Below are 26,844 nucleotides of genomic sequence, written 5' to 3' on the forward strand. Positions count from 1 at the left end.
ATAGTATACCTTTCTACTTAGTCAGTTCTCTTTTCACACTAGGTTTCTTAAATAAAATATTGTGGATTATTAATTTAAAAAGGCAAGGCATTATTGGGACTGTTGAGCATTCATAGACAGTGTGGGCAAGTTACTTAAAGGGGGCAGTGTACTGCTAACTGTAAGCATAGAGTTTGCTAGATGCTTAAGAAGAAGAAGAAAAAGAGCAGCCTACTCCCCTGTCTGGGAAGGAGAGGTGAGCAGTGGTGGAGCTATTACAGAACAGTATACCTCGGTTCACCGTATCAGTACACTTCCTCCTCTTCCTCCACCTCCTCTTCCTGTACACACACACACACACACACTGAAATCCATGCTTTCTTACTCCCGGCCTAGGAGGAGTTACACAAGGGTCCTCTGACCAAGTGCCTGAATAACCTGATTCTGTGTGATAAATATGTGAGATTTTAAGACTAATTACTCCAAATAAATCCACATTATCTGACCCCAAAGAATTACATTCCATGTATTGAAAGTATTGACAAGCCCTCTGAATTAGCAATAGTAGTCTGACAGGTTGCCTCTGCTTAAAGAACCCTCCTCCTTCTCTCTCTCACCACCCCTCCTTGCGCCAGGTTGGCCCCCAACTCTGCCTGTAGGTCTCAGTTTCCCTGAGACAGGTCCAGATGCCCTGATCTGTAATTCTATAGCACCCTTAATTCTGCCAGCATAGCACTTAACAACACTTTACTGAAAGATCTCAGTTTCTTTCATCTTTTATAGTACCCTCAGCAATGACCATTGTTCTTTGGGGGATGCTTATTAAAGGAGCAGTGAATGAATTAATGGATGACTTCTAGAATAGAAGATTTATCTATATCCATTGTTGCAAAATTTGATATTTTTATTTCTGGAACTCACCTTTTAGATAAGCCAAAAGAAGACACAAATATTATCTCATTGCAACAGAAAGAACTGACAAAGAGAGACTGGAAGAGATTCATTTCAATGAATGGTCACAGCTTTGAGTGAGCATTATTTCATTATCTGAAGAATTTGACACTTGCACACTTCCCTTACTTACAATTAACCATCACTTACTCATTTATTAAGGAAACAGCATTATTAAGCAAGACACCGTGTTAAGTAATGTGGAATATAGAGAGAGCCAAGGCATAATTTTTGTTTCCAGTGCCCATCCATCTAGTGAGGAAGCTAATCTATGCACGTCTATTATAAACAGCAACACAAAGATCAAGTTTAAGTAGCACCTAGCTGCTATAGCCAGCAAGAAACATGAAGATGACAACTGTTGACTGGGCAGGTAAAGAAGAGCCTGCAAAGCAGGAGAATCTTGAAGTGGCCTTGTTAGACTGAAGAATAGAAGACCAGACTAAGATGGAAGTTGCAAGAACTGACTACTTTTACTGATTTGAGTACTTGTGTGGAAATGGCAACTCATTTATATCTCAGATCTACTTTTTATGTTTACCAACAAATAAATAGAAATTTAATGCTAGAATGAATAAAGTCTCAGGTATCCCCCTCTTCTTGTCCTTGGGAATATCAGAATGGTTTTTACATAACTGCATACTGTTTCTAACGTTGTTAGAGTGATTGTAAAGACTTGAAGGACTTAGAAACCTACTTGTTCCATGTAATTATACTAAATAAGTATTTTTGAAGGGATAACTACATAACTCTAACACTATTTTTCTTGACAGATACGCACAACATCACCTTTCACTTGTGTAAGCAAATAAATTGTAATCTTGACTATAGTACTGTTTGCAGCAATTTAATTTTTTCTGAACATAGCTCTTATTCTATTAGAATGCATGAATGATTCACAAGCAATGTTTCCAATCCACTTTTCCTGGCTTGTGAAACTTTTTAATGAAATGTTAGCATTTGCAGACACCAGATGTTTTGACATAAGGAGAAGCAATATGTAAATTTTAATCCATGCTAGGAACAATAGCCTGCAGGCACCTTTTTCTTATTACGTGAATCATATACTTAACCACAATGTGGTCAGTCCTATCAAAATCATCCCCATCTAGAATGTTGTACTCTTGTCTTATGTTGCCAATTAACAAAACTGATGTATATTTAACATGATGGATATCCATTACTTAACCAATAAGCCTTATTGTATTTTACCACATAACCACCCCAAAGCTACAACTCTGCAGATTATAATAATAACAACAACATTTTAGATGATTTTAATGTTCCCTCTGATGATCAATAAAATCAATGCTTGCATTATATCTAAACGGCTTACAGCTGCATATATCACATAATTTACCAAAAATATTAAAACCTGTTACAACTTTCTTCATCTTTTTGACCCAACTCAAAATAAGATATGTGTGTGTACGTGTACATTTCTAATAAAAGAGATTTGGGGATAGCTTCAAATGTTGCCTACACGTAGATTCCAATAAAGAACAACATATTCTTATATGTAGAGTCCTTTCTAAAATCAAGAGGCCAGAAAACTTTTTTATAAGCTCCCACATGGGCACACATATATCTATACCCAAATACACCACATATGTACATACACACACAATAAACAATCAAGCATAAAATCCATTGTTATCCATCTTTTCAGTCTATATAGTGTCAAAAAATAATCCTGACTTATTTTCATCTGTATTAGATTGGTTATTCCTTTCCACACAGAAATCATTATATTGATCAGTATTTTTTGGCGTTGATAATGCTTTAAGAAAAATATTCATATAGTATAAACCGTTTTAAAAAGCAATGAACCGATATTTGAACATAGAATACCATCTTTTGTAGTCAACTCAGAGCAGTCTTGTTTTATTATTTTTGAAGCAGGTATGTAGAAAAGAAAATTCATAAACATGGTATTAAATATTAGAAAGTCTTAACATTTAACTGAAATACTTATTCATTTCATTATCAAGGGATAAGTCCAGTCAATACCAATTAGCAGCTTTAAAATGTTTTACATATTAAAATACAGTATCCTATTTATCCTAGATTGTCTGGGGACCATCTATTATATTAAAAGACTTTGCAGAGTTTCTTAGTGATTTCACTGCTACAATTATGCCTGTTAGCAATTTTGCAATATTTTTATAAATATTTTCCATAAATCAAAACCATAACAGCATGGAGAAGCAGATGGCAGGAGGCTATTAAAGAAGGTGACAAGTTATTTTTGTTAAAAGGGAAATATGGGAACATCGTTTTCAGCATGGACTAAGTAGTGAGCAGTTGTCAGTTGTGAAGTCTCATGGCTGTTAAGTATCTTTTCAGATGATTAACCCACATTTTGTATTTTCCAGTGCAGTCTATATACAAAGGCAGAACAAAAAGTCTATTAAAGCATTTAATGATTCTATGCTTTCATTTAATATACGCAGAGAAAATATTGGTACATTTTTTAAAGAATGTGTACGACGATTCATGTATGTATTAGAGTACACCACTGTTCTTCATTTTCTTAGAAAATAAGACACATTACTTTGTTATTAAAAATGAAAAATAGCAATAATTACAAATTCTACAGTCTTATTACACTAACAATGTTTTCTTGATCTAACCAATGTTAGATTAAAATTATAGGAATATTACTTCAGCTATTCATACATATAAAATGCTATTAAAGTCAATGATTTTAACTACATTGTTACTATTAAGATTAAATAGCTGAATTAATTTTAGCCTTGTATGCCATAAGCAACTACAATGCTGTTAGATAAGATCCTTGAATTTAGTTAGCTTTTAAACTTTAGTAGTCATGTATTAAAGAATAATATAGTATGTAGCTTCCTGATTGTATATCATTCCTTCAGCAAAATGATAGTCTCCCCTTTCTTTTGCTTATTTTCTATTTTGTTTGTTATATATAACCTCCAGCCTTAAATAACACACAAATAAAATTTATTTCTGTTGAAAAAACAACGTTGAAAATACAGAAGTTTTAAAATCAAGTGGTAATGCAGGAATGGGAGAGGTAGCATTGCAAACACAAAAGTCTTTAACTTTGTTCTTGAAGCCTGTTGGATAAATGTAGGAAAAAGACATTTTACTGCAGATTTCATCAGTAAAAAACAACAGAAATCATTTGGGTATAGAGAAATACGTACACAAATCCCTTTACAAGAAGAAGATAAAAAGTTCCCTTTTATGTACAAAGCAGCAGATTTTCATCAGCAGTATTTCATCATCAAATTGGTTGAATCCAGTGGGAGCTTTTTTTTAATCAAAATAACTATTTCCTGATAATCTCCTATACACTCAAATTCTCTATGAACCTCATAGAAAAAAATATGTAGCAGAGAAAAATTTTAAGAAAACTATTTTTATCAGCTTTTGAATAGTTTCTTTGTTTACAAATTAAAAATCATATACATGGTAAAATATGGGTGTATGCAATAAATAGTGATTTTAAGAAGGTCATGTGACACTCTAAAAGTCTTTAGTATTTATTCAGTAAATATAATGAAATCTTTGTGTATGTAACTTACACTAACTCAGACTGACATCTTATACTTAACATGCGGGGCACTGGAAGGGCAAATGATGTAATTCCATGTAGCATATATAGACTGTGCCATTATTAATACTGAAGAAAAATTCAATCCTTCAGGTGTTTTCAAGAAACCCAGATGGTTGATCTAGCGCTGATAACACAGCAAAGTGATTAATTGATTCCAGTTTTCATCCATGTTTTACATATAACAAGGTCAGTAAATATCAGCCTGGAGATATTGTAAAAACATTGAAACAGTTCTACCATTTATTTATTTAAATATTAAAATTATACAATATCAGAACAACAAAAAAGCATTTTCATCATACCTTGAAGTATAAGAAAATTCCAATGCGACTCAATCTATTGAAACAAAGAAAAAGTGTATTCTTTCTTTACTTTTAAAACCTAACTTCTCCCCTGACATGAAGGTAAATGAGCATGCCAAATCAAGAAACTCATTCTATCTAATTTTTTTAAATAAGAGCTATTAAATATTTTATTTACAGTCATGTAAGTGAAAAAAAATGAATTCAAAAAGAGGGAGGAGGAAGGCTATTTCTCAATGTCCCTAGCTCATCTGGTGATTTATAATTTAGAGGTTTTATACCCACATAAAGAAGGCTCTAGTCACTGATACCATGTAAACTGAGGAAATACCGTCTTTATACATATATTCTCCAGTTATGGGAAAAGTTCGAGAAGAAAGAACACTAAAAAACTTATGAAGCGCTATATCTACTCATAGGAGGCGCTCGTTATTTTAAGATAATTGGGAGATGGAAAGGTTACTTAATGTGAATCCATGAAAAGGTGGCCAATATTTTACAATAAAGAGAGAAAAGAGATTGGATGGTACATTATCTTGAAAAGATAACTAAAAATAACAAAAATTAAATTATTTTATTTTTTTAATAAATGCAATCATGCATCAGTTCTTTGCGTGAACAAGGCCTGGTTAATCGTATGTTGGTCATCCAATGATAGTTGATGCTTTTTGTGACAAAATTCTTTGATAAACAATATGCCTCTTTTACTTATGTCTCAGTTTTGCAAAAATATTCCAGACATCCATCAATTTTCCCAAGGATTTCTCTTGATTCTTAGATATTCAGCTCGCTTTTGAATTTACATTATTTTTACTTTGATATTTATATGTGCGTCATTTAAAATGTTAATGTCAGATGTTTACAACATCCAATCATCATAGAGAAACTTACCCTTAAATATACAACATAAGTATAGAACTGGAGGCATATATATAACAGGGAATGTTTAAAAAGGGATTACTTTGTAAGTGAACAACTTCCTTAGTGAATAGTTTAGTGTTTGGTACACTTTCACTTTCTTATGCAACCTCATCACTACTGGGGTTGGGATAACGATATTTAGATAACCGGGGTTCCCTCCTCCATCATTGTATACGACATTAACTATATACTTGGCTCTTGATAAATACATAGCTATAATGCTATCTATTAAAGTAACAGACCTGATGCAGGAATTCTTCACCTGGGATTCAAGGAGACATTCAGAAGGTCCCTAAAACCTCTTGGTGCATGCAAATTTGGGGCTGTATAAACAACTCTGTATTTTTCTGGGAAGGGGCTCTATAACTTTTACTAGATTCTCAAGGCCTTAAAAAGTTCAGAACTACTGACTAAAATTAATTTTTTAATCTATTTCAGTCGACTGTGACACAGCACCACTCTTCACTCTGTCTTTAAAAACCCATTACCCATTTTACAATCCCCCTATAGCTATTATAATCTGAAAGTAGCAGCAAATATCCAGACTCCACCATCCTGTGTCAAGGCCTCACATTTGCTGAGATTATGAGGAATGGGTTTCAGGGCTGGGCAGTAGTATTTTAACAGAATGGAAAATGATGACAGAGTAATGACATCATCGTGCAAGTTTCTCAGAATATGAAGAAATGAGAATAATGGATAAAATGTGAATAGAATTAGCCTCTATCCAAAATTATGTGTTTTCCGTGGACCCAAAAAGATATTCCTTCTCCATGATTTGCAATGTTAAACTAAATTACAGCCTCAGATATTAAAGTGGAATTTTGTCATAAAGTTAAAACTATATAATATTCTTTTAAAAATTCTTGAGGAAGTGTATCTTATTGCTCTCTTTCACATGGCATATTTTGGGTAAATTTATTTCTCTGGCTTTAATGACTATCCCCATAAATTAAAAATTATTTTTTCCATTTTAAGCAATGAAAATTATTTTAATTCTCCGAACTCTGAGATAACACTGTAAGCTAAGCCTGAGATAATTATTATACCATAAGGATTTAATATTTTCCCACTTTCTTTATCACTAGAATCTCAAATTTTGCGACGATGTGTTTTCCGTGTGAGTAGTATCTGAAATACACTTTCAAAGATTTATCCCAAAGTTAATATTCATGAAAGATTAGATCTCAATCATGTTAGCAATATATAGTAGCATTTTAATTTTTATGCTTCCCTCTCCTAGTAAAAAAAAATTATTTCTACTATATCATTTCATTCTAGTTTTCAAGAACATCTACAACCTGTTACCAACACAACTTTTCAGGACTCCCAACTGGCATCTTCTAGGGTGGCCAGATCTTTCTAAAGAATGTCCCACGAAGACACTTCCCCAACATATTCCTACTTTTCTCATTTGATTTATATTATTCCCCTAAATGCCTTCTCCTTCACCAAATTTACGCTTTTAAAAGAAGTTCAATTTTGCTTTTTCCATAGATTTTCATGATTCTCCAACCTTCATTCATTTTCATTTTCTCTGACCTTCTGTATTTACAACTTATGCTGCACCATGCAAACTTTCATTCTACATGTCTTCTATCTTTTGTTGCTCCTCACGTAGTCTTGTTAACTCCCTAAGCAATGAGACCGTATCTTGCTCATCTGTTCTACATTTCACAGGACTCATTGGAGTTCTGAGTATCCCTCCCTAAATATTCATTGATCAGATGGTCATTGATGGAGGTCCAGCACAGGTGACTTGCTTGGTAAGTCAAATCTCAATCCTAAACCAAGCTCAAGAGAGAAAAATTTGAGTAAAGCCTCCTAGACATAAATACTCATAATAAAATGCTTACAAAGCTGGCAAAGATCATAGTGTATTCTAGGTGCTTATGGGAATAGAACTTTACCCTCCACTCAAAGCTGAATGTAACAAGGAGTTTCTATTTTACTAATTATTTTGTCAGTTGGCAATCCAATTTTCAATATTTTGTCAGTTTGGAGAAAAGCTGTATCAACTAACTAATTTATATCCAATTTTGGAGACAGTGATAAACTTTAAATACCTGACAAATTGTCCTAGTAGGGGGGCTTTTTATATTTTATTTACTGAAACTGATTATCCAATATCTCTTCTTGACAAAGAAAAGAGGATTTGAAATGTGATTTCTGAACCTGATTAGAAAATCAGAAGCGTGAAGGAGAAAAAAGAACATACGCTACCTGCGTTGTGTCTGGGAGGTGGTTATGTTTGTGTGAAGGAATGAAATTCTAGCCCATATTCCTGAGGGAAGTATTCAATGTGTTCCTTTTTCTGAACAGAGCACGTCTCCATAAATACGCAAAGTTGCTTTTAGAATTAGTGTAATTCAACAGACTAAGGGTATTAGGGTCTAATTTTAGAAACCAAAGTTTTTATAAATTTTCTGTTTGACTGTGAAAAATTCTACTATTTATTGTAGATTCACTTTTCAATTACAAGTGACAGAATCTGTCTTCTGATTATTTCCCCTATAAGGCTTGAGCTTTAGACAGCATGTCCACCAGACAGTGGAGAAAGGCAATGGACCACCAGATCTGTTGATCTTCATTCTTGAAAACTAATGTTGTAAGAGTTGAATAAGAAAGAGATGGAAGTGAACAACTTAGAAAAGGTTTGTATATTTCAGTGGGTTTACTCTTCACAGTCTGTTAGCTCCAACAGTACATCACCAAGTCACTACTTTTAAAACATCAGTAAAGAGCTATTTCTTCTGTTGTACCTCCTTCCAGGAAAACAAAATATAAGTAGATTTGGACTCTGGAGTCAAAGAGGGAGAAATCTCTTTTAGCTCTCAATTGTTCTTCAATACCATCTTTCTTCCTCCTGTGAATTCTTCTGTTGTTTCTAATCAGTTTTTTATGAACAATGTATTCCTTCCAGAAAACTTAAGCCAAAGACATATATAAAACGCAGGTCATAAATGTATAGCACCGACATAGAATTGCTTCCCAGTTGATGAATTGAGCCTGTTTATTTTTTATAATTCATCACCGTCATCTGAGCTAAAACTACTTCTCCTACTGCTCTCTTTGGAAACTGCAGGGGAAGTGGCAGACAGCAGAGGATCTGTTCCAAATGGAGATATTGTGTCATCCAGCAGCATATCATCCAATCTTTGTTCCTCTTTCAAAGCGGCACTAAATGATAAATCCGTGAAATGTGACAAAGGATCAGAGAAGGCCATAGCTTGATCACTGAGCTCAGGGCTTGTCCCCTGAGATATAGTCAATTGCTGGCAATAGTCTACGGAATTCTGTTCAAGATGAGTCTGTTGTTTAGTGACTTGAGCGCCTAAATCAACTGTGCCAAGGGAAGCCAGGGTAGGAAGACCATGAGCACGAGCCTGTATTTCTAGTTCCTGCAATTTCAAACAAAAATAATTAAATAATGACTCTGAAAGTGGACTTAACTCTAGAGAATAAGCTATAATTAGAACCAATATATTGAGAAACATTGAGAATGGAGAGCAATACATATTATAAATATTGTTTGCAAATAACAGAATGTGATATATTTCTAATGCCTGAAAACTAACCCTGAGAAAAGCACTCCGATTTTTTAAAAAGTCTCCTCCCATTGTTCTTTAAAGGAACACACGACATATAATGGTCCCGTAGTGGTTCCGACTACAATACAGATATTTGGAAATCGGGGAAAATCTTCCATTTATTCTTACTGATTAATTTCTCACTATAGGACCATTTCCCAGTGCTTTACCTGGCACTAAGTGTGCTCATATAAAGAAAAAGAAACTTGAGAGTTATGAAAACCCGTATTTTGACATTTTGTGTCATGTGAACAGAGGAGGAGTGACTGAATAGAAACTGGTGCAATATGCTTAGAGGCAGTGAAATCCACAGCCGTTACTGAAGAAATAAAAGGTGAGGGGAAGAGTTTAGTGTCCAATATTATCTAGAGAAACAAATGTTCTACTTATTTTTTGGCTGGGATAGTGTTGTGTGTTTTTATAAAACTGATTCTGTTTTCTGCATTTTGCAATGAGTTGTCATTCATTACATATTTTTAAAGTCATCTTGATCCTGGATTTCTAAGCAAAACCTAACCAATTCATGAACTTTTAAAAGGTAATAAAATTATCCTTTGGAAGGAAAAATAATTGTTAATAAGAAGGAAATAAATGAGACCAATGAATAAAACTGAAGATGGCTAAGTCTTATATAAGCTACATGGTTCATGGCAACATTCTTGTAAAAACCTGAATCCGGAGTAGAAGCCGCCTGTTAGCCTGCTCTAATTTCCTCTGTCTGTGTTCTAATTCTCGAGCTCTCTGTTGTTCTTTTTGTAGCCACTTGATGTACTCCACTGATGCTTTCAGAATGGTTCCTTTGTTCCAGCGCATATCACTGTAGAACGGAGAGATAACCTTTTCACAATTGTGCATGTCAGCAGAATTCATAAGAACTTACAAAATCTTTTACATTAATATGAAATAATGATTTACATGACTATTATTCACTCTTAGATATTATTGCTTCTGAATAGAAATTTTAATAGAATAGTTAAGAAGCCCTTATATAGTAAAATTAATCCCAGAATGAAAATAAGTGTCAAAAGAAAGTAATAAAGTGACTTTTTGTGGGAGAGCTAAATGCAATATCATGATTCTACCATTACAGTTTTTATATTTTTAGTGAAAATTGCTTTTATTATTAACTCTGAGATTAAAATCTATGTGCGGTATTTCTACATTAATGAACTAGGAAATGTACGTTACTGAAGACTTAAGCCTAAATTTTTTAAGATCATTTCAAATGCACCAATCTTTTAACTTACTTTCTAATAAGGTTGCTTTTATGCTTCTAAGACAAAAATAAAATAAAGTCCCTCCTGAATGGTGATCTTGAGTGATTGTGAAACGAATCAGAGTTTGGCAACATCACTTTATGCAACAGAGCAAAACTTTCTAGAATCATTAGGCAAATTTTCCTGCACAAAAAGCATCAATACTTTTTTAAAAAGCTGGATATCTCTTTTTAAATAAGTTTAAGATAAGTAATAAAATTAAACATTACCGGATAACCTTTCAGTCCACAGCATAGAAAAAATATTTTATTAAAACTTATTTTTAACGCAGGAGAAATAATAAATCTGGAATTATGGAACAGGCTACCAATTTTAATATCTGAAAGCACACATCAATGAATTTAATGCTGTATGAGAATTGGCAGTATGTGTAGAGAACGAAGCCAAACTAATTGCCAAAAGTTAATCAGAACTCTTGGAAAACCTTGGTGACTTTTCAATTTAGAATCATGAGATTTTTTAAAATACAGCATAAAGTAAGCATCTAGGGAAATTTTAAAAAGACATTACATTACATGTATGTTTAGTTTATGTGAGCTACATGAAATGTATTGAACTTAGTATGTATTTATTAAGTGAACAGAAGTAGAAAATATAGTTTATGAAAAATCTAACTTGCAAATGCCTCATTGGGAATTCAGGTTAGGTGACGATTCCATTAGCTGTAACAAATTAAAAGAAGATAAGTTTTTCTACAAACAGGTGAAAACGCTTATTAGGGCCTAGATAAGCCATATTCTACTAAAGGGCACCAAACCATTATCAGAGTCTGTCTCAAGTTTTAAAATGCTTTGTTAGCTCTCCAGGACTATAACAGCTGTTGGTCTCATTCTACTCACAGTCATTTATGGTGGGGGGAAGGCCAGGGAAATAGAGGCTCCTTTGTCAGCAAACCAGGAAGGTACCTGTACCCGAAGAGTGCAGTGAACTCCTGAATTAAAACACTGAGTGGCAGCAGGAGCCTTATGGCCTAATTGTGTTTCTTCTCATGGGAAGAAACACTTGAAGGACAGAAGGAATAAAATTAAAAGGAAACTCTAGTCAACTTTGAAGTGTAAGGTACTGTTTATTTAGATCTAAGGTAAACCTTCAAACCAGTGGTAGAAACCACACAATGGGTCTTCCTATAATTTCTACCTGATGTCATTTGCACTATATTTTAAAAGTTCACTCTATTTTAAAGCCATTTTAATATATGAGGTTTCTTCTTAAAATATTTTGTTTGCCAAATTTATTACGGAGATATTTTCCTTTTTCCCCAGATAATTTCAAGCAGGTAGGCATCATATATGACAGTAACACCAAGATATATAAAGGCATGCCTAAAGAATGAATGTTGATACTGGCTTTTCATTTTCTACAAAATAATTTTCTTTGAAGAGCTTAAAACTTTTGGGGAGTTAAAAGATTGAATGTATTTAAGGCTAAAGCAATAGAAATATGTACATTGAAGTAGGAATGCAGCCATGCAAAACTATGGAAGACACAGTCTGTTGTCATTTCAGGAGTACACATGCACTTCAAAGCATTAAAACAGAGAGAAGACACCATGACAGGTTTTCTTGCTTCAATCAACTTCCTATTTAAAAAGTCTTGTTAAGAATCCACCAGAAAACTATTGGAAATAATCATCAACTGCAACAAAGCTGCAGGGTACAAAATCTATTTTAAAAAATCAGTTGCATTCCCATACACTAAAAATGAACTAGCAGAAAACTAAATCAAGAATACAATCCCATTTACAATCACAACAAAGAGAATAAAATATCTAGGAATAAACTTAACCAAAGAGGTGAAAGACCTATACCCTGAAAATTATAAGACATTATTGAAAGAAATTGAAGAAGACAAAGAAATGGAAAGATATTCCAGGGGCCAGCCTGGTGGTGCAGCAGTTAAGTTCACACGTTCCACTTCTCTGCAGCCTAGGGTTCGCTGGTTCGGATCCTGGGTGGGGACATGGTACGGCTTGGCAAAAGCCATGCTGTGGTAGGCGTCCCACATATAAAGTAGAGGAAGATGGGCATGGATGTTAGCTCAGGGCCAGTCTTCCTCAGGAAAAAGAGGATTGGCAGTAGTTAGCTCAGGGCTAATCTTCCTCCAAAAAAAAAAAAAAAGAAAGAAAGATATTCCACGTTCATGGGGTCAGAAGGATAAACATAGTTAAAATGTCCATACTACCTAAAGCAATCTAAAGATTCAGTGCAATCCCAATCAGAATCACAATGCCATTCTTCACAGAAATAGAACAAAGCATCCAAAAATTTACATGGAACAACAAAAGACCCCAAATACCCAAAGCAATCCTGAGAAAAAAAGAACAAAGCTGGCGGCATGACAACCCCTGACTTCAAAACATACCTCAAAGCTATAGTAATCAAAACAGCATGGAACTGGCACAAAAACAGACAAACAAATCAATGGATCAGAATATAAAGCCCAGAAATAAAACCACACATCTATGGACAGTTAACATTTGACAAAAGAACCCAGAACATACAATGGAGAAAGGAAAGTCTCTTCAATAAATGGTGTTGGGAAAACTGGACAGCTACATGCAAAAGAATGAAAATAGACCATTATCTTGCACCATACACAAAAATGAACTCTAAATCTATTAAAGATTTGAATGTAAGAACCGAAACCATAAAAATCCTAGAAGAAAATATAGGCAGTACACTCTTCAACATTGATCTTAGCCACATCTTTTCGAATACCATGTCTGCTCGGGTAAGGGAAACAAAAGTTAACAAATGGGACTATATCAGACTAAAAAGCCTCTGCAAAGCAAAGGGAACCATGAACAAAATGGAAAGACAACCCACCAACTGGGAGAAAATATTTGCAAATCATTTATCAGACAAGGGATTGATCTGCAAAGAACAACACAGGGTTAATATCTAAAATATGTGAAGAACTCATACAGCTCAACAACAAAAAAAACCAAACAACCAGATCAAAAGATGGGCAGAGGATATGAACAGACATTTTTCCAAGGAAGATATACAGATGGCCAACAGACACATAAAAAGACGCTCAACATCACTAATCATTAGGGAAATGCAAATCAAAACTATAATGAGATATCACCTTACATGAGTCAGAATGGCTATAATTACCAAGACGAAAAACAACAAATGTTGGAGAGGATGTGGAAAAAAGGGAACCTTCATACACTGCTGGTGGGAAGGCAAACTGGTGCATCCACTATGGAAACAGTATGGAGATTCCTCAAAAAACTAAAAATAGAACTATTATATGGCCCAGCTATCCCACTAACGGGTATCTGCCTAAACAACTTGAAATCAACAATCCAAAGTAACATATGCACCTGTATGTTCATTGCAGCACTATTCACAATAGCCAAGAGCTGGAAACAATCCAAGTGCCCAATGACCAATGATTAGATAAAGAAGATGTGGTATATATATACAATGGCAAACTACTCAGCCATAAAAAAAGACAAAATCCTTCCATTTGCAACAACGTCGATGGACCTGGAGGGAATTATGCTAAGCAAAATAAGCCAGACTGTTAAAGATAAACACCATATGATTTCACTCATCTGTGGAATATGAAAAAACACATGGACAAAGAAAACAGTTCAGTGGTTACCAGGGGAAGGGGGGTGAGGGGTGGGCATAGTGGGTGAAGGGGAGCACTTATGTGGTGACACTCAAGAAACACAGTACAACTGAAATTTCACAAAGATGTAAACTATTATGAATTCAATAAAAAAATAAATTAAAAAAAGAAAGAGAGAAACTGAAAAAATAAATAAATAAAAAGTCTTGTTAGGTCTCATTTACTACCTCAGCTGCCATTCTTACACAAAAGGAGGAGAAAATTCTGACCATAGAGTAAAAAACAGATCAACTTAGAAAAAAACAATAATCTATTTTATAAATAAAAAAGTAGAAAAACAACAGTAATTTGATAGCACCAATAGAATAATTCATACTCATAAAATTTTTTATTTTTAGTAATATAATTTTTTTGTAAAAAGGAGCCATAAAAAGCACACATGAAGTAGACCACTACCACACATCCACAGAAGCTCTTTGCTGTTCGTGTTTATTAGTTTTGACCTAGAAATACAAATTTCTGAATGTTTTCAAAACATAAAAATGGCAGCTTCATAGAATTCAAAAGTCTTTGGTGTTAGCTTTGATTTCCTAAGCCAATTCCTTTTATTCTAATCATAAGCTGGAAAGGTTCTCAGAGGTCAACGACTTCACAGTTCCTGCTATTTGTCCAAGAACCTGTGGTGTTTAGAATATGAGCCCCAGGTCTCCTCACTCAATTCAGCACTCTTTCCGCAAATCTGTGGCTTTTCTGCTTTTTCAAATGCATCTACCATAAGAAATATGTTTTCTATTGTGACCCAGTGCACTCATTGCATAAAACAGCAACAAAGGTTTCACGAGGCATTACTATCCTCCTTCTGTGTCATATGTAATACTCTTTGATATTTTCAATCCTATTCTTCCTTCTTTCTTTAAAAATGCTGGATCTGCCCCATTTGATTGATTTCATGATCCATTAATAGGTTATGACACAATTTGAAAAATCTCACACTAGATAATTTTGTGATCTATTTTATTTTTAAAAATAGGGACTGATCTTATTCATTTTAATGGTTGTAGTCACCCATTCAACAAATCAGTATGAAACTTGTTAAACTCAAACTAAAATTGTTTGACTCTTTTTGGATCCACTGTTTGTTAACTTCATCGTTGCCCTAACTTGGCAATAGCAGTTCTTCCTTTATTTTCCATTTTCAAAGTGAGGCTTCTCTCCTCTGTTTTATCTCCACACTCTTTCTCCATTAATTTCATTATCTGTAACTTTTAGATTATCCATCATAGCATCTGAAAATTCAACGAATGAATCCAAAATAATTTCACAGAGATGATGGTTACTCCTTAAGCCCATGGAACCAGACTCTATTTCTAAGGGGCTGAATCCTGTGTCCAACCATGGGACTCACATTGGAAAACCCTAGAAGGAGGCACCAGAGTAGCTGGTGAGGCCAAAACCATCCAAGAGATAAGATGCGTTGAAACAGAATTTGTCTTGAGATGTCTGGAATGCCACAGATGGCAGTGAAATGTCTTTTCTGCCTCTGCTATGCAGGCAGATCCACATATGGACATATTCAACATCTGACTTATTAACGTGTTTTCAATTAGACTCAAAATAAATGTAATTTGCCTACATATAACATAATACGATTAAAATAAATAATAATCCTCCTTTCTGAGATCCATAAAGAAGAGAAAGATACTGAAGAGTGCTTACAATGAAGTCTTCCCAGTTATGGTCCCGTTTGGATTCGATCCTGTGATAAACTGATTTTCCGTATTCTAGATCGAGGGCAGACAAGCTACAGCCCACAGCCTATTTTAGTCAATAAAGTGTCATTGGACACAGTCATGCTTATTTACGTACATGTTGTCTCTGTCTGCTTTCGTGTTATGATGGCAGAGTTGAATAATTGCAACAGAGACCATAAGACCCACAAAGCTTGAAATATTTACTATCTGGCCCTTTACAGGAGAAGTTTGCCATCTTCTGTTCTAGACAATGATTAGAACTAGAAAGGAGCCTTTTTATAACCAAAGCTTCTATAAAAATGTAGAGTAATAACAATCCCTCACACAGCTTTATAATATGTAAAGTATTCTCATACATATTATTTGATTTTGTTTTTATAAAACCCCAGTCACACAACTGGTGCCTTCCAGGCATGGTGACATCTGAAGATGTTTAGTCAGGCTTCAGCGTCTAATCTTACAGGCTCATCTGCTTTCTGCATACAGCCTTGCCCCAGCACTGGGGGTTAGTTCCACCAATTACAAAAGAAGCTCGCTTAACTGACCTTTATCTAATCACTTTCAGGATTAATTAATGTTCTCCACTCCCTTTGTGGCACCTACGGACTGTTGTCAGCAGAAAGCAGATAGTAGAGGCCACTAGGCTACCTTCTGATACACCCAGGTACATCTGTTATCCTTGTGGTGGCATGTGCTTACTGAGAGGCTGTTAAATTAATGCTCATTGCACTTACCATTATTATAATAGTATAATTAAATTGTATGCACATTAACTAATGAAATATGAATGCAAAAAGAGAAAGAGCATTTGTAAAAATAGGTACTGTTTTTAGGAAAATTATATTAAAAGCTTTGGAACAATTCAATTAAAATGTCAGTAAAGGTAGGTTTCTAAAAAAATGCTGTAATAAATTGGGGTGTAAACATTTTTAAAATCCATCTATACTTAGGTTATCGAAGTTTTTGTTTTATTTCAAAGAAATTGAAATAGACTATATATTTTAGTGCAGTTTGTTAAGAAAGAAAAATTGAAACACATGTTCAAACAAAAAGGTCTTGGCCTGACATCAAATGTTTGGTGAATAAATGTACATTTACATTTTAAGTTTTAAAAAAAAGTCCTACCAGGAAAATGGATATTCTCTTCTGCTAATAGAAAGAGTTGTGTGTTTAGCAAGTTTAAAAGATTTAAAGAGTTGTCAGTAGGGCCTAGACTAAGACTAAGCAATTCAGACTCTCCATCCACTGCTCCTTCTGCCATTTACTCTGGATGTTCACTATCTAGTCTGTTCATGAGGATAAATATGACATTCCCTTCTATTACAAATGATTGCATTGTCTGAGTGAATTAGCACATTTGGATTTAGGGAGAGGTGCTTCCAAATTCCACAAATATCACTTTATCACATATCATCATTTTTGAATAATGGACAATTGACAGTATTTGGAGAGGCCAGTTCTTAGTGTGAAGAAAACATTTTTTCAAGTCATTATTAATGCCACAGATAGAGTTTTTATGTTTTTGGAGAAACACTCAACATTCTAAATTGATACTTTGATTAATCAAGTATTTCTTGAAATTTACAACCTCAAACATCTTGTTTAACTGACTTTGTGTGTATACGACACCAAAACCTGGTTGAAAATTTAATTACAATAACTGATTATTGGTTGGCATCAATCAGTATGTTTTTACAATTCCAATTTTTACTTGCATATCTCCAGAATTTTGGAACCCCTGAAAGTCCAATAATTCAATTTTCAGGTACATACAAATCTTAAGTTAGAAGAATAGCTATAACAGCTACAACCATAAATGGAGTATTTACCAGGCAGCATCATCGACAGCATTCGACACTAGTACTAAACTTGCTAATACTGGTGCCGTACAGAAAGATCCGCTAGGAACTGAGAAGAAATGATTTACTTGTTTCCTATAGCTCAAAAGGGCAACTGTTAGTAACAACTTCGATGTTTAATAACTATCAGCCTTAAACAGAAATTTAAAAATGAGACCAGCAGTAGCCTTATCTTTGCCATAAGCTACTTAGTTTTCTAGCCACTGGTTCTCCCCTCCCCATCTTCCCTCCCACCCATTTTGGGGGGTATTGAAACCATAACATTATTATAGAAATGATTGTTGAACTCACGGATCATTAGACTTTGGAATAAGAGTGCCAAGCTCCTTGATTCGGTAATTAATATTATACCTTCTTCTTCTTTCAACTATTAAAAAAGAAATATTATTGATTATTCTCATTTAAGCACAATTCACTTTTGATCAGCTGTAAACTTTCTTAATAATCTTTAAAAAAACAACGAGTAAAAACTTTCCATTCAGTCAAAACAGTACTCTCAAAGTAAAATAAAAATTCAAATCTATTTTATTCTAAAAGTAAAAATAACGGTATTTGAATTGTGATTCTATTATTCACAATGCTTTAAAAACATTTTCTCTCAAAAACTTCAATTTTTTCATTCTTTGAAATGCTATAATATTATTCGTACTGAAATATGTACCCCTATTTGATCATTATTTCACACACATGCATTTTGTTAGTCCATCTGGACTATAATCTTTTGAGGTCTGCACCACACTTTTCTCTTCTCATATACTCCCCAGAAGGCCTAACACCAAGTTTGGCACATAGTAGGTGTGTGTGTTCAACTAGATTATCACCCCCTTGAGGGCAGGGACCATTTCTTCCTCATTTTTGTATCCCCAGAGGGCTTGGCATATAGGAGGTGCTAAATAAGTGTATCTCAATTAGACTTTAAATATATTTTTCTAATTCCAAAATTTTTAATAATATATAGAGCAGTGGTTTTCAAACTTTGGCATGCATCAGACATACGTGGAGCGATTGTTAAAATAGATTTATACCCCACACCTAGAGACCTACCCCCACAGCTAAAGACCCAGCAGATCTGGATTGGAGCCCAAAAATCTCCATTTCTAAAAGGTTCCCAGGTGATGCTGACGCTGTTTGTCTAGGCCACACACCTTGAGAACTACTGATCTAGTTTCTTATTCAGAGATTGTTTTATCTATTTGCATTTCTGTGAATTTATTGCTTAGGGAAATTTTATGATACAGTAAATGTTCAATAAATGTCAGATATACAAATAAGCAGAGTTTCCCATCTTAACCCTTACCTAGAGCAGTCTTATAGAGAATAGTCTTATAGTCTATTCTGCATTCCTAGAATCAAGAACCACAGTATATACTTATATATAATATTTTTTCAATAAATAACATTTTTAAAGCTTTCCAGAGAAATGAAGAAAAAGTTCACAAAGAAGAAAATCACGTATCAAAAACATCAGAAAATATCTCAACAATACATGCTTGAAAATTAAGATCTGCTACTGGAAACATGGAAAGTCACGAAAGAATATCAATTATCTTGGTGAACCTACGCTACAAAGTTATTTACCATGAATGGATTTGACCTTGAGGAATAATACATCATGATTCCTCTAAAATTAGGATATAACTGATTCTTGAGAGAGTTTATTTTCCCTCTTTACCAATCCTGTTTTCCTTGTGCATATGATTCAAAAGACAATGACACCACATAAAAAAACTGAAAATAAACAAAGGTAAAGCTGATAGAAATACACATATATTTCACAGTGAGAATTTATTAATAATTCTACGTTCACACATACTCATTCCTATATTATAAAACAGACTTTTAAATGTAAGATGAAGAACAGCTATGAAGGATGTTCACAGATTTATCTCAAAATAGGGGACTGATTTAGTCCTATAATATTTCTCCAAAATCTATTATTTAAAGGTACCTTATGTAAAATATCAGAAGTTTTTATCTATTCTTATATTGTGCTCGATAAGTTTTTTAACGGCTAATTATAATGAGAACTTTGGTTCCTCAATGTTTTCATATCTAGTACTAGTTATTTGTAAAGCAGTCAAGTTTTAAGAAATTAAGTTATTTCATGCCATGTGTGGCTTCACTCTTCACAAAGTTTTTGATATATTCATTCATTCATTCTTGTCCTTAGATCCAGGCAAAAAGAGACCCTATCCCAGATCCCATACTTAAGAGAAGCCCCTTTGCCCTTCTCTCACCACACCCTTCCCCACTGAGTAAGGCAGCCACAGGACCAGGGGAGCCCCTTCTAAACTACACTCTGGGTAATTTACTCCAGCAACATCCTCCCAAGTTCCCTGAGCCCACTTCCAGAGCCTGTGCAGGCCACTTCCCAGGTCTATCCTCCTGAGGGAGGACCATGACACCAGTGTGCTCACCCTCAGACCCAAGATGTGGAAAAGGGGAATTTGTTTGCAGAGATGTATGTTGTTGAATGTACAGGATAAGATCTTTGCATTCGTGTCTGAGGTAACTTGCAGCACAGAATGGAATTGGGTGTAGGGGGAAACGAGAGATGGGCTGCTGGCTGAGGGCTGGCACTGTATCACCCTGACATTCCCGCTCAGAACTCCAAGGACCTGAGAATTCTAATTCACACCTGGCCTTTCAGTCTTTAGGAAGGATGAAGCATACTTAACGAAGCACTTTCGAGCTTGAGCTATAAATTTAGATATTTAGACATCGGATAATTGAGACTCCATTTGCCCTCTTGCCATGATCCTAACAAGTTTTAGGAGTTTCCTAGCTTCATCACACTTAAAATGTGATCTTAATTTTTTTTTAACATTGATTTCTCCAAAAAGTAAGGTCATCCAGTAAGGGAATCCAGATTAGAAAACATTTTGATAGTAGACATACCAGGCATCTATCATACTTTCATTAAATGACCTGTTGTTTAAGCTGCAGACATAGAGGAGAGAAGAAAGAGGAAGGAGAGTAACAGTTAGCGAGTTTAAAACTGAGAAACTGTAGTTGCTTGAAGTATTAATTCCTTCTGTCAACAATTAGCTCTCACTCTTGTGTTATACTTGTCTCATATTCTAGACCAAAGCTTATCTGCTCCACCATCAAGGGCGATCAAAATCAGATCATTCTCGTCTCCATGACTACCTAAGAACTGATACAGCCATGTGTCAGTTCTTTCCTCACAGTCACATAGTCAGCAAAGTCTGATCCCTCTGTGACATAGGCAGGTGCATTATGAATAGACAGATGCAGGTTTCACAGGTACATGTAGAATCAATTTCAGCTAATCAAATGTAAAGAAATTTACTGGTTCCTTTTAGAGCTTTCAAGTTTTTGTTTATTTTTATTCTATTTTATTCTTTTCTCATTTTTTTATTTGGTTCCAAGAACAAAAAGTCTTCACACTCAATTATTCAAGCTCACTTGAGACAGTTAAACACTTAAAACATGACCAAGCACTTTCAAGCTCAACCTTGCAGCTAAACTATTTCACTTGCCTGCATTTTTTCATCTCATGTGACCCGTTACCAGAGTCAAATTGACTCCAGGAAGACATCAGAGCGACTTTTTTTGCTGAGGTGGAATTGAGCAATACAATATAGCCAACACATTTCAGATAACTTATGGTTAGGAGGAGAGGAGCAGATTGACACAAAGCTGAGAACCTGGAGTTATGTTTCTTGCTACATAAATGGTGTACATTTTCTAAAGTCACTCTTATCTCTTTAAAACTTTGAGTCGATGAGTCACAACAGAGTTCAAAACTGGCCAAAGGAACTCATCTTAGTCACATGCAGTCTTCTTGAGAGAGAGTGAGTAAGGAGAATATTTGAGATGTTTCACTTCGTAAAAATGTATAGCTCTTCTGAAAGTTCAAATCATTTAAATTTCCAAAAATAATTCAACTAGCGAGCATATACTATTAATTTTAATCATCTGACCTCAAAATACTTATCGAGTGACAATAAAAGACCACATATTTTAACCTCCGTGCATTTCCCCTGGCATTAACTAATTTTGTAAAACAGGAAAATATACTCACTGAGGTTGTGGTTGTCCTTTTTTTGTCTCTCTTTTGCCAAAGCTCGAGTATCAGTTTCTGCTCAAAAGGAGGAGAATTGAAACAGCACTTAGTTTTACTTTACAACCCCTCCAGTCAACCTAATTCAGAAATACCAGTGAAAATACAATATTACTTGCTCCAAATGGTGTGATAATATTTTTATGCAAATATTTAGAAATTTAGAGCAGAGGACTCTAGTAAGAGACAATGGCAAACCCTTTAGGCCTTGAGTAGTAAAACCTAGATTTGTATTCTGGGCCTCCATTTCATCACCATGAAATTTATTACCTAAATTACCTGAATTCTCTGTGTCTCAAGCTCCTTAACTGTAAAACTGGTACAATATAATACCTGCCTGATAATCATTGTAATGATTAAAAGAGGTTCAGCACACAGCAAATATTAAACTGCTTAATCATTATTATTTTCAGAATTTTAAGATTATTCAAAATTATTCCAACCTAAATTTTTCTTTTTGAAACTTACATTTTTTTCATAAAAATTTATGATTTCTACATCCCAAGAATTGGAACTAACTACATTTCTCAGATATTCCTATCAAACAATTCCACACTTCCAGTAAACGACGTACTCTCTATGCTGCATGGTTGTGTTTGAGGTAGTCAGTCTCTAACACGGCCCACAATGATCCTCACTCATTATATTCCCACCCTTGGTAGTTCCCTCCCACGGTGACTAGAGCCGACCTGTGAAACCAATAGAATATTGTGGAAATAACTAGTGTGGCTTCCAAAACTAGGTCACAAAAGACGTTTTCAGATTCCATTTCGGTGTCTCTTGGATCACCAGTTGTCATGTCATGAGGACACTTGAGCAGCCCTGCGGAGAGGTCCACATGGTAAAGAACCAAGGCCTCTTGCCAACCAGCAGCACTAACTTGCAAGACCTGTGAGTGAGCCACCTTGGGAGCACATCCTCCAGCCTGTCAAGTCTCAGATGTCTGTATCTCTGGCTGATGTCTTGACTGCAACCTGATGAGAGACTTTGAGCCAAAACCAATAGTCTAAACCACCCTTGGATTTCCGACTCATAGAGATTGTAGGAGATAATAAATGCTTATTATGTCAAGATGTTAGGTTTTAGGGATAATTTGTTATATAGCAATTGATAATATAGTGTTCTTGAATTATTCTAGTTTTTAAAATAGATGATATAGGAATACATTTATTCAAATTCATTTATTTAAAACTATATTCATTAATTTTAATCTAAATAATTTGCATGCATAGACAATTTTGAGTTATTAATTAGACTCCAAGAATGGACATATTGTATTTATTGAAAGTGTTAATATTAACTGTGTAAAACTTATTAAATATCAATGTTTGGTCTCCAAACTAAAAGATTATCACAGCAATTTCAACTCAATTTTATTTTATTCTCACAGAGGAACTACTACTGGACTTGTAAGTCAGGAAATCCTTGCTTTGGTTCACTTCTGCCTGCAATCCTCTGTACGACTTTGAGAAAATAACTCCTCCAACCCTTGACTTCTTCACGTACATATTAAAGGAACTTGACAGTGCCCCTATAATACTTTTGTGTTGTAACAATTTTGAAATGCACTATTGAAAAATAAGGGGTTTTTATCTACTTGAGAAAGTTAAATGATGAGCCTATTATGAAATTCATAAAACAAAGTTAAAAAGAGAAAAATCTAATTGTTCTATATCAAATTCTGCATAAGCAAAACTAATTTTCCCTAATCTATTATCTTGCAACCATGTTAATAAATTGCATCTGTTCAATATTAAAATGAACCTATGTTAAGTGAAGAACTTAGTCAAGCTGCCTATATATATGTATAGAGAACATGTGAATGTTTGCCCAATTCCTAAAATGATGAATCAATTGAGTTGAACTGTAAATTATATTACCTTAATGCTTGGTTGTCACAGCAAAAAAAATGATGGATTTACTTTCTAAATGTCTCCCACTTTAACTATTTTGGTAATATTTTTAAAATTTCATTTAGCTTGGTAATATATGTCACTCATATCTTATGCAGTTGATAAAAAAAAAGAATGAAACTATAAACACAACATTACCTGTAATTTCTCTTTTCATTGGTAGATTACCTGGACAGGAAGCACTTGTAAGTCCCATGTTAACTGGTGAAATTCCCTGCTCACCACCATACACGTCCAAAATACTTCCAGATAACTTCAGAGGAAGAAGGAAGAAAAGATCAATCACACCTTCTGTGGACACTGATATATTTCATTGCATATTTTAGATTCATCGTTTTATTAATGATAATTTGTAATACATAGCATTTTAATTTTAAACAAGAGATGAGTACGCATTGACTTTTTAAAATCATTGTGCAATGCTTGTGGATAAGATATGTTGAAAAAAGCTATTTGTATTTAAGCAAAAAGAGAAATTAGTTCACTCGTGAAGGAAAATTGTGATCAATATTTACAAAGTTATGGAAGTTTGATCCAGCACATTACCTGATTATAAATGAATAATATTAAAAATATCTTTTGGACAAAAATCAATATATGTATCTGCAAAGCTGGAAAGTTCATTGCATATCATAAGTTAGGTAACAGTTGAACATTTCGGAAGCTTTCTTAATATCATCAACTCACAGTCAAGATGTGTTTTACACTGTTAATTAAGTGAGAAACTTTCTTTCCTCCCTGGAAGGGATACTTTTTCTCACTGTAGACTTAATGTTCTAGATTATTATAAATATCCTAACTGGTAACCAAAAGTAGTCTAAAACTACTTTTGCCTCTAGTGGATATAGGGTACATCTAATTATAGCAATACTGCAATTCTTAAAGTACTTCTTGGGAACAGTTTTTCAGAAAGTTAAGATGCTTCATTCACAATTCAAAATTGTACCAATTTGTTATTTAAAATGTGCTATTGATTTATTGCCCAAGAAAATTAATTTAAATATTCATAATTCGAGTTAATGTTCATTATTCCAGAACAAGCTATATACAAAATGTAGGATTTGAACATTTAAAATATTTCCAGTCGAAATATCTTTATTTCATTTCTGGGCAGTAAACCAAGAACTGAATAAGCAGCAACTTTTTCTTTCCTTGAGGACTAGAAACAATACAAGCAATCAAACAAAGTCATAGCCAGATTGTTACAGAGACTCTAACTCCTTATTCGTACTTTTTGTAAAACTCCAACTCAAACTGGGGGAATTTTTTTGATACTTATAAAATCAGACTGGAAATAAATGTGAAGAAAGGACATTTGAAGACCAAAATTAGATTCTGACATGATAATCCATTAAACTATAGGTAATAAATTTTGTATATTTCTGAGAGAAAAAGCTTTAAAAATACAGTGGAAATCAGGCTAATATATAAGTGTACGTCCACACCATTAATGTCATTATAGACTGCATGTGATATTCTGCTGTATGTTATCACATAGAAGTTCTTTCCTATTTACTCTACTAGGACTCCTCATCTTTATTTTATATAAACTCATTGCTTTAAAAAGTATTTTTACTTCTTGGATCTTGGAGGGGAGCTAAAGTCAGGGATTTATTCCTCTCGATTTCCTCATCTGAAAAATAGAGACAAAGTTGATCAAATTGAATGGATGATGAGTGTTAGTATCAGAACAATACAATTAGGAAGAAATCCTCAATGTAGATATTTCCCTGTGAGTCATTTAGTCATATTTGTAAAAGTAAAAACTTTCCAAGATCTTTTTGAAAATCCCGTTGGTTGTAAACTGAGGCGTCACTAACAGGAATTGTACATTTCCACTGTGCCTTTCAGAAACACAATGGACATGCTGAGCAAAAGACAGGGAGTGAGGGAGATGGAAGGGAGAAGGGACTTGGGAAAGGGCACTTTTCTCCGAAGAGCTTGAATTCAGGTGGATTTCAAGGCAGCAGTGACAAATTGCAGAAATGTTTAAAAAGGAGCCATATTATATATACTTTACAACAATAAAGTGATGGGTTCCTAACTATAACTTTTCACTGAGTCCATATTACCTAGTCAGACTATACCCAATGCATTTTTCCTTAGAAATAAGCCTGGTAATGAATCTAATCGCGCTTAACTGTAGCTATATTATATCTTCTCCTGACCTTGGTTATTGCCTAGTCTATGCCCTCAAGCACAATGATTAATATCCTATTTAATTTTATGCTGTAGGTATTACTTTATTTCATGTAAATGGCTAATCACTTTTTGAATATCATTAGACAATTGGCTTCAATTTCAAAGTATGTAAGGCAGCTCATGTAATCTAAAGTGCCTTTTCTCCATTAAAAGATAGAAGAGTACAATGTTAGTGAAAATTTACAGATTACATACACATCTGAGAGGGCTTACAAACCAAAATTATATCTATTTTAGTCAAAGGTATAAGTTACTTAAATAATAAGGTCTAAGTCTATTTTGTAGATTAGTAAGAACTAGATGGATATTATATGAAGAAATATTTATTATTCTGGTTAAAAGGACAGATTACTTTTTCAGAAAAGCAAAATTTTTGATATAATAATAGAGGAACAAATTATTAACAACAAACTCACAAATTTTAAAGGCATATAATAAAGAATTTAGGGGCTGGCCCCGTGGCCGAGCGGTTAAGTTCGCGCGCTCCGCTGCAGGCGACCCAGTGTTTCGTTGGTTCGAATCCTGGGCGCGGACATGGCACTGCTCATCAGACCACGCTGAGGCAGCGTCCCACATGCCACAGCTAGAAAGACCCACAACGAAATATACAACTATGTACCGGGGGACTTTGGGGAGAAAAAGGAGAAAAATAAAAAATCTTTAAAAAAAAAAAAAAAAAAGAATTTATCATAAAATCTTTCCAGCAAGGTAGAACATACTCCTTAAGACACCACTTCTTTCTGGTAGAAAAACGTGCACTCCTGATCTGAGACGTTGCTTTGAGGTGAAGAGAGATCAACAGTGGCCCTGGTATCTGAAGTTCTCTACCCTAGAT

The 26,844-nt window shown here is 34.4% G+C and overlaps 1 protein-coding gene across 6 annotated transcripts in view; it reads right to left on the minus strand.

Moving 5' to 3' along the window:
* Positions 1-2,785: 2,785 nt before the first annotated feature.
* TFEC (transcription factor EC) overlaps positions 2,786-26,844 on the minus strand; it is a 178,908-nt gene continuing 154,849 nt past the window's right edge. For 5 of the 6 annotated variants that reach the window (XM_001501723.7, XM_001501716.7, XM_070264949.1 and 2 more), the window contains 5 exons: positions 23,946-24,060; positions 21,856-21,912; positions 18,099-18,174; positions 10,005-10,152; positions 3,882-9,146 (listed from right to left, as the gene is read on the minus strand). In XM_001501723.7, coding sequence (XP_001501773.2) covers positions 8,766-9,146; positions 10,005-10,152; positions 18,099-18,174; positions 21,856-21,912; positions 23,946-24,060 — 777 coding nt within the window. In that variant the 3' untranslated portion in view covers positions 3,882-8,765. Of the gene's footprint in view, positions 9,147-10,004; positions 10,153-18,098; positions 18,175-21,855; positions 21,913-23,945; positions 24,061-26,844 lie in introns of all 6 variants that reach the window. The other variant, XM_005609324.4, reaches the window with a different exon arrangement.

This window comes from Equus caballus, chromosome 4 (genome assembly GCF_041296265.1).
Source record: "Equus caballus isolate H_3958 breed thoroughbred chromosome 4, TB-T2T, whole genome shotgun sequence".
NCBI lineage: Eukaryota > Metazoa > Chordata > Mammalia > Perissodactyla > Equidae > Equus > Equus caballus.